Source organism: Cnephaeus nilssonii (assembly GCF_951640355.1).
Source record: "Cnephaeus nilssonii genome assembly, chromosome: 10".
NCBI classification, from domain to species: Eukaryota; Metazoa; Chordata; class Mammalia; order Chiroptera; family Vespertilionidae; genus Cnephaeus; species Cnephaeus nilssonii.
Window position 1 is genome coordinate 78,145,664 of NC_137081.1, and position 14,709 is coordinate 78,160,372.

General features: G+C 40.9%; 1 protein-coding gene across 3 annotated transcripts in view; it reads left to right on the forward strand.

Annotated features, from left to right (window-relative positions):
• NCKAP5 (NCK associated protein 5) overlaps window positions 1–14,709 on the forward strand; it is a 965,452-nt gene that overhangs the window by 322,839 nt on the left and 627,904 nt on the right. For all 3 annotated transcript variants that reach the window (XM_079782414.1, XM_079782415.1, XM_079782418.1), the window contains exon 3: window positions 5,802–5,875. In XM_079782414.1, the coding sequence (XP_079638540.1) occupies window positions 5,802–5,875 (74 nt within the window). The remainder of the gene's footprint in view (window positions 1–5,801; window positions 5,876–14,709) is intronic.

The following is a 14,709-nucleotide window of genomic DNA, read 5'->3' on the forward strand; positions in this document are numbered from 1 at the left end:
TCGCCCTGCTTCCCTTTCTCTTGCTCCTCCCTCTGTCCACCACAAAAACACAGAATGTGTACTCTACATCTTTCTCCTGGGATTTTTATGTTACTTTAATTGTATAATCATATTTACATCTTTAGATATAAAATTTGCTTAAATTCTTTTGAATCTTCCTTTTATATTATAAATTTCATATTTTTAAAATCCATCACTCTGGTATGATATGTGTGTACATACACACATGCACACACATATGCATATATAAATGGCATATATTTTATTTATCTCTTGAAAATTCAGTATATATATGGGTATACATATACCTTTACGTTTAAAATATATGCACATACACATATATATATATTTTAGTTTTTAATTAAAATAGATGCTTTATATTCTGAATTTGTAAATATCTGAGGAAAGCTTTCTGTTGCATTGTTATATAGCAGCTACTTGATTAGGGATACTTATGAATTAAGACTCAAAGGTCTGTCTGTGTATCTCATGTCAATGGACACCTGGGTGGCCAGAAGCCATGGAGCCAGCTGTATTAGCTCCTTAGTAGGAAACGCCTTTGTCTGTTTGGATACTTGCAGTGTTTTCCCTAAGGATTGTTATCCAGCTCTTGTGCCAGTGGATGTGTAGATAGTTTTCCATAAACTGTACCTGGAATGTGCTTAGCCCCTTTCATATACATAATCAAGTCTCTCTCTTTCTCTCTTCTACTCAGAAATGTTGCTTTAATTATTCCTTTGATTATTGTGTATATTCCAAATCTTGTCAAATACTCAAAGGCTATAATTGTTAGTCAAACTACATTTTCTGCATAATATCCATCATGTCTCTATTCATTTTCATCTTTGTCCTTTACTTAATTTACTTAGATTGTCCTCCACAGGACTGTGTATTTGTTTTCATTGCCAGTTCTATTATATTATTAGAATAGAATGCTCAACAATAATAACTATCCTCAGTAGGGTCTTAGTGCTAAGTGACATGGGAAGTGCCTGCTGGGTGACTCAAGGCTTGCTGAATGGACAGTCTTCATAGATAATGAGTCATAGAGAGTGAACACTGGCAACAAGGAAAACGGGGATGTGGCTATATGTTTTCCTTCTAGGTGACAGCACTTTTAGTCTTCGCTAACTGAATTATACATATACGAACTGATCATACCATAGAAATGCCAGAAGGGTCAGTGAGTATTTAAGTATCTGGCCTGGGTTGCGGGATTTGATTTATCTCTACATGATAGTGAAAAGTAGACTTCATCAGTGTAACAAGTTTAGTGCCAACACACCCAATCCATTGCTTGCTTTTCTCTGAAGCACCATTTCATGGTGGGGAGAGTCACCCCAGAGTAAAATCACAATGTAGGGACCAACAAATTTTCAGTTCTGCTGTTGCAGTTGATATTTCTTTGAAATTCTTAGCTTACTCACTTCCTTACTTCATTATCTTTACAGCTTATCCTGTTGTTTTATAAAATTTAATTCTGCTGTGTATTACTTAGCATTTGTTAAGCCTTTCTGCACATTTCAGAGACCAGATCTTCCCAGCTACCACTGAACATGTCAAAGCTCTGAGTGATGCCCTCTCCTGTGAGCGAGGGTGATGTTTTCGTTTTCTTGTGCTCCGGTACTTTGTGTGGTATGAGTCAGTTGACTCATTCTGAAATGAGTCTTCCAGGCCTTGGGATCACCAATAGACAGTGTAGATTCCTCTCTCTGTCCAACTGCGTTGTAGAAATCTTTCCTCCAAGCTGTCCCTTTACCCAGTGTCCTTCAGGCAGTTTGGGAGCTCTGTTTCCCTGGGATGGAATCTGGCCATACCCTTTCCTCCTGCCTGTGCTTTGTTACTCTGCAATAGCGAGGCCCTGTGTAATAAATGACACCAGCATTGCGCTTCACACTCAAGTTCTTGCTATAGGTGCTGTAGCTACAACATTGAATTTGCTGTGGCTGTAGTTCTGCTGTGCCACTGCCATCACCCTTCATGTTTTGTTTGAGTTAATCTTCAAATGGATGAATAAGGTGGTTCCCAATAGAACAACCCAATTTTTACTTACAGAATGGTAGGGATTTCTCATTAGTTAACAAACTTCTCTAATTCAGGGGCCAGATGATGAAGTGTGAGCGCACTGCTGAAGTTTTCTAGGTAGGAAAAAAAATGATTTAATTTAACCAAAAGCACATGTAACTACCTTATATTTTCTCTCTCAATCCATTTCAGTTGGAGAGGGAGAGGGAGATAGTTTGGGGAGAGGTTGGTGAGGTATAGACAATAGCCAAATAAATACTCAATTAAAATATATTGGATGTTAGAAGTAAGAGTGGAGAAAAATAAAGATAGAAAGATGGAGAATTCATAATTCTTATTTCCCATTGTTTCATGGTTTAAGCCTTGTCATCATAGTTATTTTTATGGGAAATTGGGTGAAGCTCCGTTAAATGGAAACAGCCAGTATTGTTGCTTGAAGTCGCTTTTAAACCAGAATCCAGCTATGCTTACATTTAATGGTTGAAAAACTATTATTACTATTAATCTCTGGTGTGTGATATTTTATGAAAAATGCTATGCTCACTGCCTGGCAGAAACGATGATATATGCTTGCTTAAGCTATTTTATTTAATCCTTACCACACCTCTAAAATAAGTATTATTTATCCCTCTGAAGCTGAAGAAAATAAGGCTTAGAGTGATTAAATAACTTGCCTGAGGGAACATAGCTAGCAAAAAACCCAAACCAGGATTTGAACTGAAATTTCTTTGATCCAAAGATCGTGTTTGTAATCACTACACCTTTCCCCTTCAAGCTCTGACTGAGCTAAGCAATATGAGCAAATTAACAAATCGATTGGTTTTAATCCAAACTGTTTTCCAGAGCTTGCACATGACTTGGCCCCTGCCTATCTCTCCAACTTTATTTTAGACGGCATACCCCAGGCTCTCTGCCCCAGCCCCACTGACTTCCTTTTTGTTCCTTAGATACCACATTTTGGAGACCTTGGCATATGCTGTTTCCTTAGTTTGCAGTGTTCTCTTTCCTCTTCCCCCTCTCTTTATATGCTTGCCTCCTCCTTCTCTCCCAGGTCCTAGTTCACAAAGCATTTGCTCACTCTTTTTCTGACCACTGCATACTAGTATACAGAAGCCGCTCTTCCCCTGTTATTTCTCCTGTCACCTGTTATTTCTGTCACAGCATGTAACCAATCTGGAATCAACCTGTTCACTTATTTCTCAGGTCTCTCCCTACAGATTATAAGCTCTCTGAGGGCGGGAACCTCCTGCCCCTTGGTTATCACTGTATTTACTGATCATATATGTCAAGTTCTGCTCTAACAGATGTGGAAAAAACAATTAAATGAAAATTGGATGAATAATTTTGAAATGTATATATTTGTTTCTACTTGAAAACAGTGCTTTAAATTTTTTTCAATGAAATGTATTTGAAAATGTCTGTGATAATTTTGAGTACTCTAAGTTTTCTTTAAACTTTGACTTACTAGCATAATCACAAACTATCACAACTTCCTACAGTAATAGATTTTTGCTTTGGTTTTGGCATGCCCAATGGTCTTATTTAAATAACTTGAAAATGAATATTTTTAAATGTTTTTTTAATTTTATTTTAGAGAGAGAAGAAGAAAGAAGGATAGAGATAGAAACATCAATGTGAGAGAAACATTGATCGGCTGCCTCCTGTATGCCCCTAGTGGTGATTGAGCCCGCAACCTGAGCATGTGCCCTTGACTGGGAATCGAACCAGTGACCTGGTTCACAGGTTGATTCTCAACCATTGTGCCACACCATCCAGGTGAAAATTGATATTATTTAATAAGAATAAAACTCTTTAGCTAATCACCTGCAATAGAATAATAGTGTTACATAATCGTAACAGTTTTCAGCTAGATATGGACTTAGTATACTCTCTAGTCACACTGAAATATTGTAGATTGCTAAGAAGGTTTCTCAAAAGCTACATGAGTAGATCCAGGTTCAGAAACGTGGAGCAGGGGCCTTTCTGTGGTATTAGGTCACTCCTTACTGTGCTTCTTTCACATGCCCTCCCCATCCCATTATAGTGAATACTAGTGGCCTGGTGCATGAAATTTGTGCACGGGGGTGGGGGGAGGCGTTTCCCTCAGCCCAGTCTGCACCCTCTCCAATCGGGGACCCCTTGGGGGATGTCCCAGCAGTCGGACATCCCTCTCGCAATCTGGGACTGCTGGCTCCTAACTGCCCCTGCCTGCCTGTCTGATTGCCCCTAACTGCCCTCCCCTGCCGGACTGATCTCACCCAGTCTCTGTCTCTCTTTGTTTTTCTCTGCAGTCCTCCAGGCCTCCCTGTCTCCCTCTTTCTCTTTCCTGGCTGGGAGGGGATGGGGCTAGTGGGAGCCACTCCACCCTCTGCCTGCCCTCCCTTCCATCCAGGCCTCTTCAGGCCCAGTCTGTTTTGTTTCCTCATTCTGAGAGAGTCTCTGAGAGCGAGCTGAGAGGGAGAGAAAGAAAGGGAGAAAAGGCTGTGAGCTGGTGGGCACTGTGTATGTCTGCGTGTGTGCAGTTGTGAGTGAGTGTGAGTGCCAGCCCCGCCTCCCCCATCCCCTTCTCCCAGTCTCTGCTGCCACAAGTCCCCACCCACCAGAGCCCGCTGTGCGCGCAGCCTGGGCATTAGGTCAAGCCTCTGGTCATTGTGGATGTGATGGACCCAGGGCTTTTATATATTAGGATTCTTACGGGAGCAATAGATTATGTATAGTATTTAATCTAAATAAATAAACTTGTATTTCAGAAAGAAAAGTATGAATATTAATCAAAGTTCACATTTTATCTCAAATCCATAAGAAATGAAACAGTAACATTCATGGGTGACTTAGCACTGAAATCATTGTACACTATTCCATCTAAGGCAGCTGTTATACACGGCCTACAGGCTAGACCCTCTGCTAGAAATCAAAAGTGTCAGATTCAGGATGAAAGAATCATCAAGCTTAACAATGGAAACTACTACATTCGAACCTCACATTCTTATTCAGAAATCAAAAATTCTTTAAAATCAGATGTTAATAAACTTTGAATTTTTATGAATGAGACATATATGACAAAAGAATTCCTCATTCTTCAGAAATATTTCTTGAATATATGGTTTTATTTGCGAACATAAGTTTTACCCACATTTTTTAAAAAAAGAGATATGATTTGCTTTCATGTCTTCTTAGAAGCCAAAGATTTATTTTCTAAGAGTCAAAGAAAACAAAAGCAAACTACATTGTCTTGTTTCTATAAGGAGATGAAGAAGGGAGGTGTGTTTCATCAATGGAAATGGTGTGTCCACTGAATGTGGGCAGTGACTGTATAAGCATTCTAAGAAGTTAAAAAATAGTGTTATTGCTAGGAAGTGACTCTTGTAAGACCAATGCAGTTAAGACCTGTATTGTCTGTCTTATTATTCTTATAAGGCCAGCAGCAACATTAGCTCACTTAATGTTTATACAGCAGAACACAGATCTCAGTTTAGATAAATATGAAGTTTATCTTTTTTTCTGTGAATTGGAGGAGTTTTAGGCTGACTCAGTAGAACTCCATTTCTCTTCGATGCTTGTTTATAGAACGATCACAGGCTATGGAGAAAATATTATTCATTCCCAAATAACTGCATGTAAGTCATTGACTCCTAGAGTCCAATGGATTATCTTATCAAAAATCTTCCTTGTAGAGATAAAGCTTTCCTGTCAAAAATCTTCCTTGTAGAGATAAAGCTTGTCTTAGAATTCTGGTGACTATTATAATGAGGATTTATTTGTCTTTGTGTGTGCAGGAATACATGGACTCCAATAAATACATTGAGCATCTGCTAACTCAACTTGAGGAGAAACACAGAAGTCTCTGGAGGTGAGTTAAACCCATGTCCTCAACTTATAGCAGCCTCTATAGCTTTGATCTTGTCCTCAACTTATAGCAGCCTCTATAGCTTTGATCTTGATCCTGGTGGCAGGGAATTGGAAAATGGTTTCTTGTTCCATTTGGTGCCAAAAGCATCACTGGGGACAAATATTACCAGAGGCTACCTAGAGAATTCTGTTTCTCTAACTAAAGTAAAGCAGCATTGCCAAAAGTTGTCTTTGACTCAAGGACCTACTCAGAGCTAGAAGGATGGTAGAAATTTGGACAGATACTGGTCAAGGTCAATTAATTAATTTGTCTAAGGCCATCTGGCAACCTTATATTGGAGCCCAAAGTTTCTGACACTTGCTTGCTTAAAGATTGTTTAGGTTTTTCTGTAATTAAAAGATAGGATGCTTCAGATTCCTGCTTCCCTTCATATCAAAAGGGGACATTTTGAGAATGCTGTTGTATAGATCCCAATGTTTTTGTTATAAGTGGTAGGTTCTGATTCTCAGTAAGGAAAGGTATGTGACAATATTTGTGCAGGTTAGTTGGAAAATGATCAGTATCATAGAAGTCATATTTTCAATTCATTCATCCCCTGGGGCCTCTTGGGAATTGAGACTGGCTAAGGATGTTTGTGATATTATTATCTAGATCTTGAGGGTCCATTCAGTTATGCTGTTCACAGGTGCAGCTATGGAATTTAAATTCCTTTTTCTAAATTCCTGTAGCTCTTGTTGTCTGGAACAAATACACTAGTGCTCATTTATATGATGCCTGACATTGCACTGGAATTGTTTCACATAATTAGCTTTGACTCCCAATGGTCAGCATGCCCCTAACGTCCTCTACTTCTTATCTCCTCGAGGCAGGGAGCAGAGCTTTCTCTCTGTTCACAGGGATGGCAGGTAAATATTTGCTAACCCGGTGGCTCTTTGATCCCACCTCATCCAAATCCATCATCATGGGTCTCTGCAGCCAGCTATGCTGCCCCCTCTTTATGCATCCTGTAACAAATCCCAATAACCTTGGCATCCTTCTTCGTGAAGAATTCTAGTTCGTGGGTAAAGTGCCCGACACTTTCATTTGTCCTGCTCATATATTAGTTTTCCTACTAGAGAACAGGTCTATGGTTATGGTAATAGTATTCTATTTCTATACACAAAAACTGCTGGCAAGGTACCACAGAAGTGTATAATTTTTAAGTTTGCTTGCCACTAACAGGCACACCAGTTAATTTTCTGTAACTTGATGCAATAGTTGCCAGATTTGTGTTTGAGAGCTATAACCTGGTGTTGATATAGTTTTCCTTTGTGAGCCAGTGTATTGTATTAATAAAATTAACAACAGTAATGCAATAATGCATTTATGGTTATGTGCCTTTTAAATTACATTTTCCATAGATCTACTGCAAAGTATATTTAAAAGGCTATTTAACTGAATTGCAGCACTTTCTTTCCACTACTTGAACATTTTGTTATTTTCCAAGAGAAAAATACATAAAAATGATGAATGTCCTATGACAAAGGAAATTTACAGTTTAATTTGGTCGGTAAGTGTGTCTTACACACATCATTGGAAAGGGGTAATGGTTTTATGGGTTTTTGAACCCAATACCTGCATGGAAAGAATATTTTCCTGCTTTCTCAAGGTAGCTAATAAAAAACTTCAGGTCTTCTCCAACATGATTAAGTTAAAATCCCATTTCAGGCACAGAATTAAACTAACATAAAGTAATAGCTTGGAATTTTCTGTGCAGCCGCTTCCATTTTCTTTCAGAAATGGAATTATTACTGGTGAAGAAGCCCAGCCTTATATATAGTGGCAGAGGATCTAATAAAATGACATTTGAATAACAATAAAGGACAATAATGGCATTTGAATAGTCAGAATAACTGCCAGTAAGAAAATGGAAATGGATAGTATTGAAAAGAAAATGAAAACCAGTAATAGCAGATTTATATACTATTTATTGAATCATGAAATTATACTTGATTATATTTTGCAAATAGATCTTGACTTACTTAAAGTAATAGGCTTTATGATATTATTACAGTGTCATAACTGCAACCATAGCTGAATTGTTTTTGGTGAAGAATATGTGAATGGCAGTGAGCACTGTGGGAAATTCTTTCAGGTTGTGATTAAATTTTTAAACTGCTTTCTTGAGTTTGGGTAGACTCTTTGGTGTGCAGAGGATCATGGGAATAGCATGTGATGAACACAAACACAACTGGAATATCTGAAGTTAACCAAATGTTCCCATAACTCAATATAAAACTTTTTCTCTGACTTCATTATGTCTTTGATCTATACCTGGTTCAGTTTTCATGAAGGAGGCTACTTTTCATTGCTCCTGATTCTAACTGATGGCCTTCCATTTATACTTGAGCTAAGGTATAACTTAAAAGAAAGGACAAATTCTGAATATTTAGTTCTTCCAACAATAATGATGGTCAGCATTAATTTATGGCCACAATCTTTGAGGATTGGTCAAAATCACAGTAGATACATTTTCTGTTATTGACACTTGCTAAATGATTAAAGAATTTAGACAAATGGTAGAATATTTGGGTTCATGGCTTAAAAGCCTTTCCTTATTTTTTTTTTTTGTGGAGGGGGATACTTGTCTTTCTTAGTTTCTAGTCATTTCTCATAGCATAACCAGTTGCTGTGACACAAATATATCGTTGTAATCATACTCTCAAGATAACTAGTTATTTTGGGGTCCTGCTTAGTATTCTACTGAAATAGACCTATTAACTATCTCTGGGTTTTCAAATGATAAGGAATTTGTGGAGTCCAAAGATAGCTGTCTGGCCATGAGCAGTCATTTAGCTCAACTGTCTTTTTTGACACCAACAGAAAACTTGTGTGAATTCATCTGAACACCAGGGCAGCGTCAGAATCTAGAACATAGTCTAAGGTTTGAGCAGGAGGCTAGGTGTGTTTGATGTGTGCTGCCCCTTCCTGCTTGATGAAAAGGACACAGCCCATGGCCCCTTGTTTACTAGTTGATGTTGAAATGTGATAATATATTCCTGCACATTTATTTGTTTTACGGTGGAAAGTCAAGATTAGAAGGAAAGGCTCATTTGCACTTAATGATTTTTGTATCATCTGTTACTATTTCTGATTTGACTAAATATATCAGTGACTAATAAAGATTATAATAAAACAGTTACTGAGAATGTCTTTCTCCTACATTTGAAAGAAACCTTTATCCATTTGCAGCCTCAACTTGAGAGTGTAGAACAACACAAACAGTTGGAAAATACCAATAGAATTTATAAATATTTATGGTGTTAATGACTCTTTGATGTCTTGTAAGTGAAATTAGGTATAAAAATGGAAATAGCATGATACTATAGCAATGCAAACAGGACTGGACTGGAGGTTTGTGAGACTTGGACTCTTGTCCTGGCCTGCCAAGCTGGCTGTCAGGTGACATCTGAGACTGAGTTTCCATATCTGTAAAAGAAAGGTATCAATATAGCTAGTATTTAAGATTACAGAGCCCTGAGACTATATGAAACATAACGTTTAGTGTTACATTTATATAATATGTCAGACATGTAGAATCTCATCTATACTAATAATAGACAAGCATGTAAATTGACCATACCTCCGTGACACCCACAGCCAATCAGGAGTGATTATGAAAATTAACCCGACAAAGATGGTGGGCCTGTGGGCAGCACACATGTGCGCAGTCGCGGAGAGGCTGGTGGGCGGGGCGGGGCAGGACGCCTGCCTTCGTCGCCTTGGGCAGCACTCTCCAGGCGGGTGGGCAGTGCGCACAGGCGCAGAGCGGCCGGTGGCCAGCGTGCTTGGGCCAGTGGGCAGCGCGCGCAGAGAGCCTCTGGGCAGGGGAGGCGAGCCGGCGGAGGGCGGCCTATATTCCCCACATGGTGGTAGTAGCAGCCGTGAGTGCGCCAAGCGGAGCGTGCGGGCCAAGCTGAAGTAGTGCCTGCAGGCCATCAGCGCTGAGGAGTGGCTGCGCAAGTCCCGCCTCCTGGCCCAGAAGGTGCATGATCGCAGGGACAGCCACAGAGGCGGGCCAGATTGACGTCCTCCTGACGGCGCCATGGGGGTTTGCGGATCTGCACAGCCACAGGCCTCCAGCATCCTTTCCTCCCTTGCTGGCATGTGAATGTCCCCAGCGCACTGTCACCCACGTGCGCCTGTGCACCTGCAACAGTCCCAGACCATGGTGTGCACAAGTTCCCCCCTGCCCCTCCACCGCACTTCCATCAACCCCAGCATGCCTACATCCCCCACAGGATGTGAGCACGTCCCCTCCGGCATGCTCACGTCCTTGGAGAGTGTCTGGGTGTTCTGGGTGCTGAGGGTGGGCGCCTGTGAGATGACAGTGAGAGGGCTAAGTTGTGATGTCCTGTTCCCGTGGAGGCCAGTGCAGCGATGAGATCACCTCCGTGGGGCTAATGCAGGTGCTGAGGTGGGAGCAGGTGCGGACAGACACACCTGGTAGGCACATACGGCCCTCGCTGAGGTGCCTTTGGTCAGGGTTCAAGGTTGGGAACCCAGAGGAGGCGAGGAGTTCAGTTCTCTCAGTGAAACAGTGGGATAGTCGGGGCTACTTTGGAGGAGGAATGTGCACTTTGGGTGCCAGCACCCATGAGCGAAGGCTGCCCTGACTGAGCCTCGCTTGCTTGGAGCCTAGCGCACTCCTGCCTGGCAGGGGGTGACAGGATGTGCTTTTCCGAGTTAATGAGAGAAAACATTGATTCTCCCACTGCTTGCAAAGGTGGAAAGTGGAGTGGGGAGACATGCAGAGAGTGAGTGAGGTTCCCTGACTGGGGGTTCCAAATCCACTTTTGATTCCTTTCACTGCTGATTAGAGATATACAAGGTGTCCCCCAAAATGTATACACACTTTGAATACCTACTAATTCTAGTGGGTTTAAGCATGAAAAGAAAGAAACAACAATGGAGCTGTCATCTTTTAAAAGTGTGGGCACAAACTGGCAGTTGGACATTACCTGAGGGGTCCCGGATTGGAGAGGGTGCAGGCCGGACTGAGGGGCCCCCCTTCCCCCCTTGTGCATGAATTTCATGCACCGGGCCTCTAGTTTTTCTATAATACTTGACTAATGCAGCATGATCAACCTGTATTATACATATCCTATATAATAAAAGCCTAATATGTTAAGTGCCCGGTTGTCCAGGTGTCCGTTCAACCAAAGTGTAATGTGCTAATGATACGCTAAGGCTGCTCAACTCTTGCTATGACTAGTACACTGACCACCAGGGGGCAGACAGTCGACTAGTGGACCAGTCGCTATGATGTGCACTGACCACCAGGGGGCAGATTCTCTGACTGGTAGGTTAGCTTGCTGCTAGGGTCCAGCCAATTGGGACTGAGTGAGAGGTGCCAGACAAGCCCTGGAGCCCTCCTGTGGTCCCTCCTCAGGCTGGCCAACCTCCCTTGTCCCTCCCCAGCCCCCATTGTGCACTGGTGGGGTCCTTTGCCCTGGCCTTCACCCTCTTGCAACCCAGGACCACTCAGGGGATGTCGGAGAGACAGTTTTGACCCAATCCCACAGGCCAGGCTGAGGGACCCCAGTGGTGCAAGAATTCGTGCACTGGGCCTCTGGTATATATATATATCATAGAAATTTGTGCACTGGGCCTCTGGTTATATATATATATATCATAGAAATTTTTAAGAATATGAGTAAAAAATGACTAATAATATGATAGAAATACCTAACAGTTTGCCAGTAACCCAGCCAGATAATGTCAAAATGTTCATTTCAGATTTTCCTAGCTCAAATTGGAGACAGTGTTATCAATAGCCTGTAAATAAATAAAGTAGGTTTGCATGAGCAAAATTAAATGACAATATCTGGTAAATGCAGAGTTGCAACTGCCAGCTAACAGAGATCAGATCACCAAAGTGACATTGGAACAGGCTCTGTGTAGGCTAGGGCTTCTCAGTTGAGACACTATTGACATTTGGGGCCAGGACATGATTTACCATGGGGGAGGGGGTCAAGGGTGGGGTTGTCCTGTCCATTGCAAGATGTTTAGTATAATTTCCAGCTTCAACCCACTACATACCAGTAACACCTCCTCATTGTGACAACCAGAAAAGCAATTCCCGAGACATTTTCCCTATGTTCTCTAGAGGTCAGAATCCTCTCTCCTCCCCTTTGAGAACCAGTGATCTAAATCATTGATGCAAGCACTTTTCCAAGCACATGCCCAGAAATACTAATACCCTTTTTAGGGTCACTGTTTTAGGTGTTTTAAAAACAATGAATGTATTCTGTGGTCACATTTGAAATACACCAAGTAAAACCAAGCTTTAAAATTTTTTTAATTGCAGAACTTTTCAGAGCCAGTTATATTGCTAACATGTGCTGTATACATCAAATACAGGATATGCAATATAATTTTGGCTTCTTAAAGCCAAACTCAGTCATATCTTTCTTGAAGTATCTACTCTGACTGCGGTTCCAGGAAACACATTTTGGGAAGTGGTGATCTGGCCAGTTTGATAGCCAAATATAAACATGGCTGTTCCCCCTCCTTCCCATTACTTCACTGGCCTGGGATGGGTAACTAGTGGTAACTAGTGAAAAAACAGTGCTGTGGGAAGTCTGGGTTGTTGGTAAAAGGGGGAAGTAGGTATCTGGGGAAGCCAACCCCAAGTTCTTCACCATTTTCTGGAAGGGTTGCCAAAGCCTCAATACCAGATTCCAATAATCTGAAGAACACGTGATTACAAGCTATGTTTGCCCTGGTGATGCACTGATCTCCTTTCCCAGGAGGAGAAATGATGGTTTCCACGTGAGCAAGGGGAGGACAACACTTCATCGAAAAGCATCTATAGATCCCTGGTTAGATTAAGGCTCCCTAAGACCTATCCCTCCTAACAATAAAATTTTGATTTTAATGTATCCAAAATTCTTACAAATAGACTTTTTCTTTGTGGCTTATGTGTGATTCTTATTCTAAGGAAAGAGAGGGGGGAAATGGGCAAAAACTTTTTGTTGATTCTCATCATGATTCAAAATATTGCTTATCTAAGTAGAATGAACATTGAAATAAAATGGTCTACATTCCAAATATTCATTCATGGACGCCCTAATTTTGATATATTTATATATTAGGGGGGATAGATAATTGGCACCACTGCCTACAGTTCATTTCAGCTCTAATCTTAATTTCCATAAAATGTGAGTGATATTAAAATTACTTACTGAGACACGGAATGCTTATTCTATCCCCAGGAAAAGAAAATTCTTTGCTACTGTTACCTAGAAATTGTCTTGCCTTTGTAATAAGAAGAAAAAGAGATAAGAATAAAAAGCACATGTGCCCCAAGAAGTCAAGCCCAGAGCCTCTAGGAGATTTACCTTCTATGCATCTTGGATCTCAGAATCGTATTATCCAGACATCTTAAGAATTAGCATGTCTCTATCCTCATGGGGTTAATTTATGTAGAAGGAGACGCCAAGTATAAAACAGGTTGCCTTTGCTGTAATCATAGACTTCCACTGGGAGATCTTAATTGGCAACAAGTAAAATTGCTCTGCATGAATTCTTAATGGTGGACACCACATAAAATAAGAACTGTGATTTGCTTTTTAAATTCCCTTCCAGAGAAAAAGAGGCTATCTCTGGGGGCCAGAATGTATGGCAAACAAAGCACAGGCTCAGTGCTCTGCAGGAGCAATAAAAGCTCTGAAAGCAAAACCTCATGCTATGCCAGCTCAATAACAGCACGTGGTTTCCCATATCTGCAGCCCTGTCTCACTCCACTGCGGTCAAAGGAGGCCACGGCTAGCAATCTTTACATTATCTTCCCCTCTTCTCAACCCTGGGGCTGGATTTCTAAATCATAGCTAGATTCGTGGGCAAGTGTAAGCACAAGGGCCACCCTGGAAACCCATCAATGTCACTTCTCAGTTACCCACTAGGGGTTGCTTCTGAGATGCAGCCAGTCCCAGACCCCTGCCAAGATAAGAGTCTTGCCTCTAAGTCATGCCCTCTGCCCAGCACCAGGCAGAATAAATCAGGGCTCTGGAAATTGGGTATTGCCTCATGCTTCAACAGTTATGTCATCCGTGGGCAGTGGTGGGGATACTTATTATAGACTGATGGTGCCACTTTACAGGAGCAAAGCAGCATTGAGGGTGCTTCTCAGATCTCTGGAGTCCTGATGGAATAGCATCACTGTCTTTAAGGTGACTTGTTCAGCAACAGAAGGGGCTTGTAGGTGTCTGGATTGACTGAACCAGAAGATCACTGAGGTTCATATTTCACCTTATACTTTAGGATTGATCATCATAGTTTATTTACATGACCTGTCTGATCTGCTTGTTTTTTTTTTTAAATTTAAATTCTTTATTGTTTAAAGTATTACATATGTATGGCTTTTTTATCTACTTAGGAGGTTGCCTAGTGTTTGAAACCAGAACCTCTGGGGCAAGGGGACATCAAAAATGCCAGACTGAAACCCTTCAGGAAGATTATATACACAATCTCCTGTTTCTTAACAAATCCATCCAGCCTTATTTTTTTTAAAGGGGACTGCTAATCCAACAGAGGATGTATGCTTAGATCCTAACCTAGTAAATAATAGACTATTTAAAATCATGTTGTATTTTGTCTTCTTCACTCCAAATTTTGTTTGCAAAAAAAAAAAAATGAACATGCATTTATCCATAAAACACAGTTTTTGGAGACTGTCCTTCAAAAGCCCAAAGGTTTCCCCAAGAAGTTAGTGTTTAATTCAAGTAGGAACAGCTCTGGAGGACTGAGGGCAGATGAATAATTGATTATTGAATAGATTAAATTTGAACTGC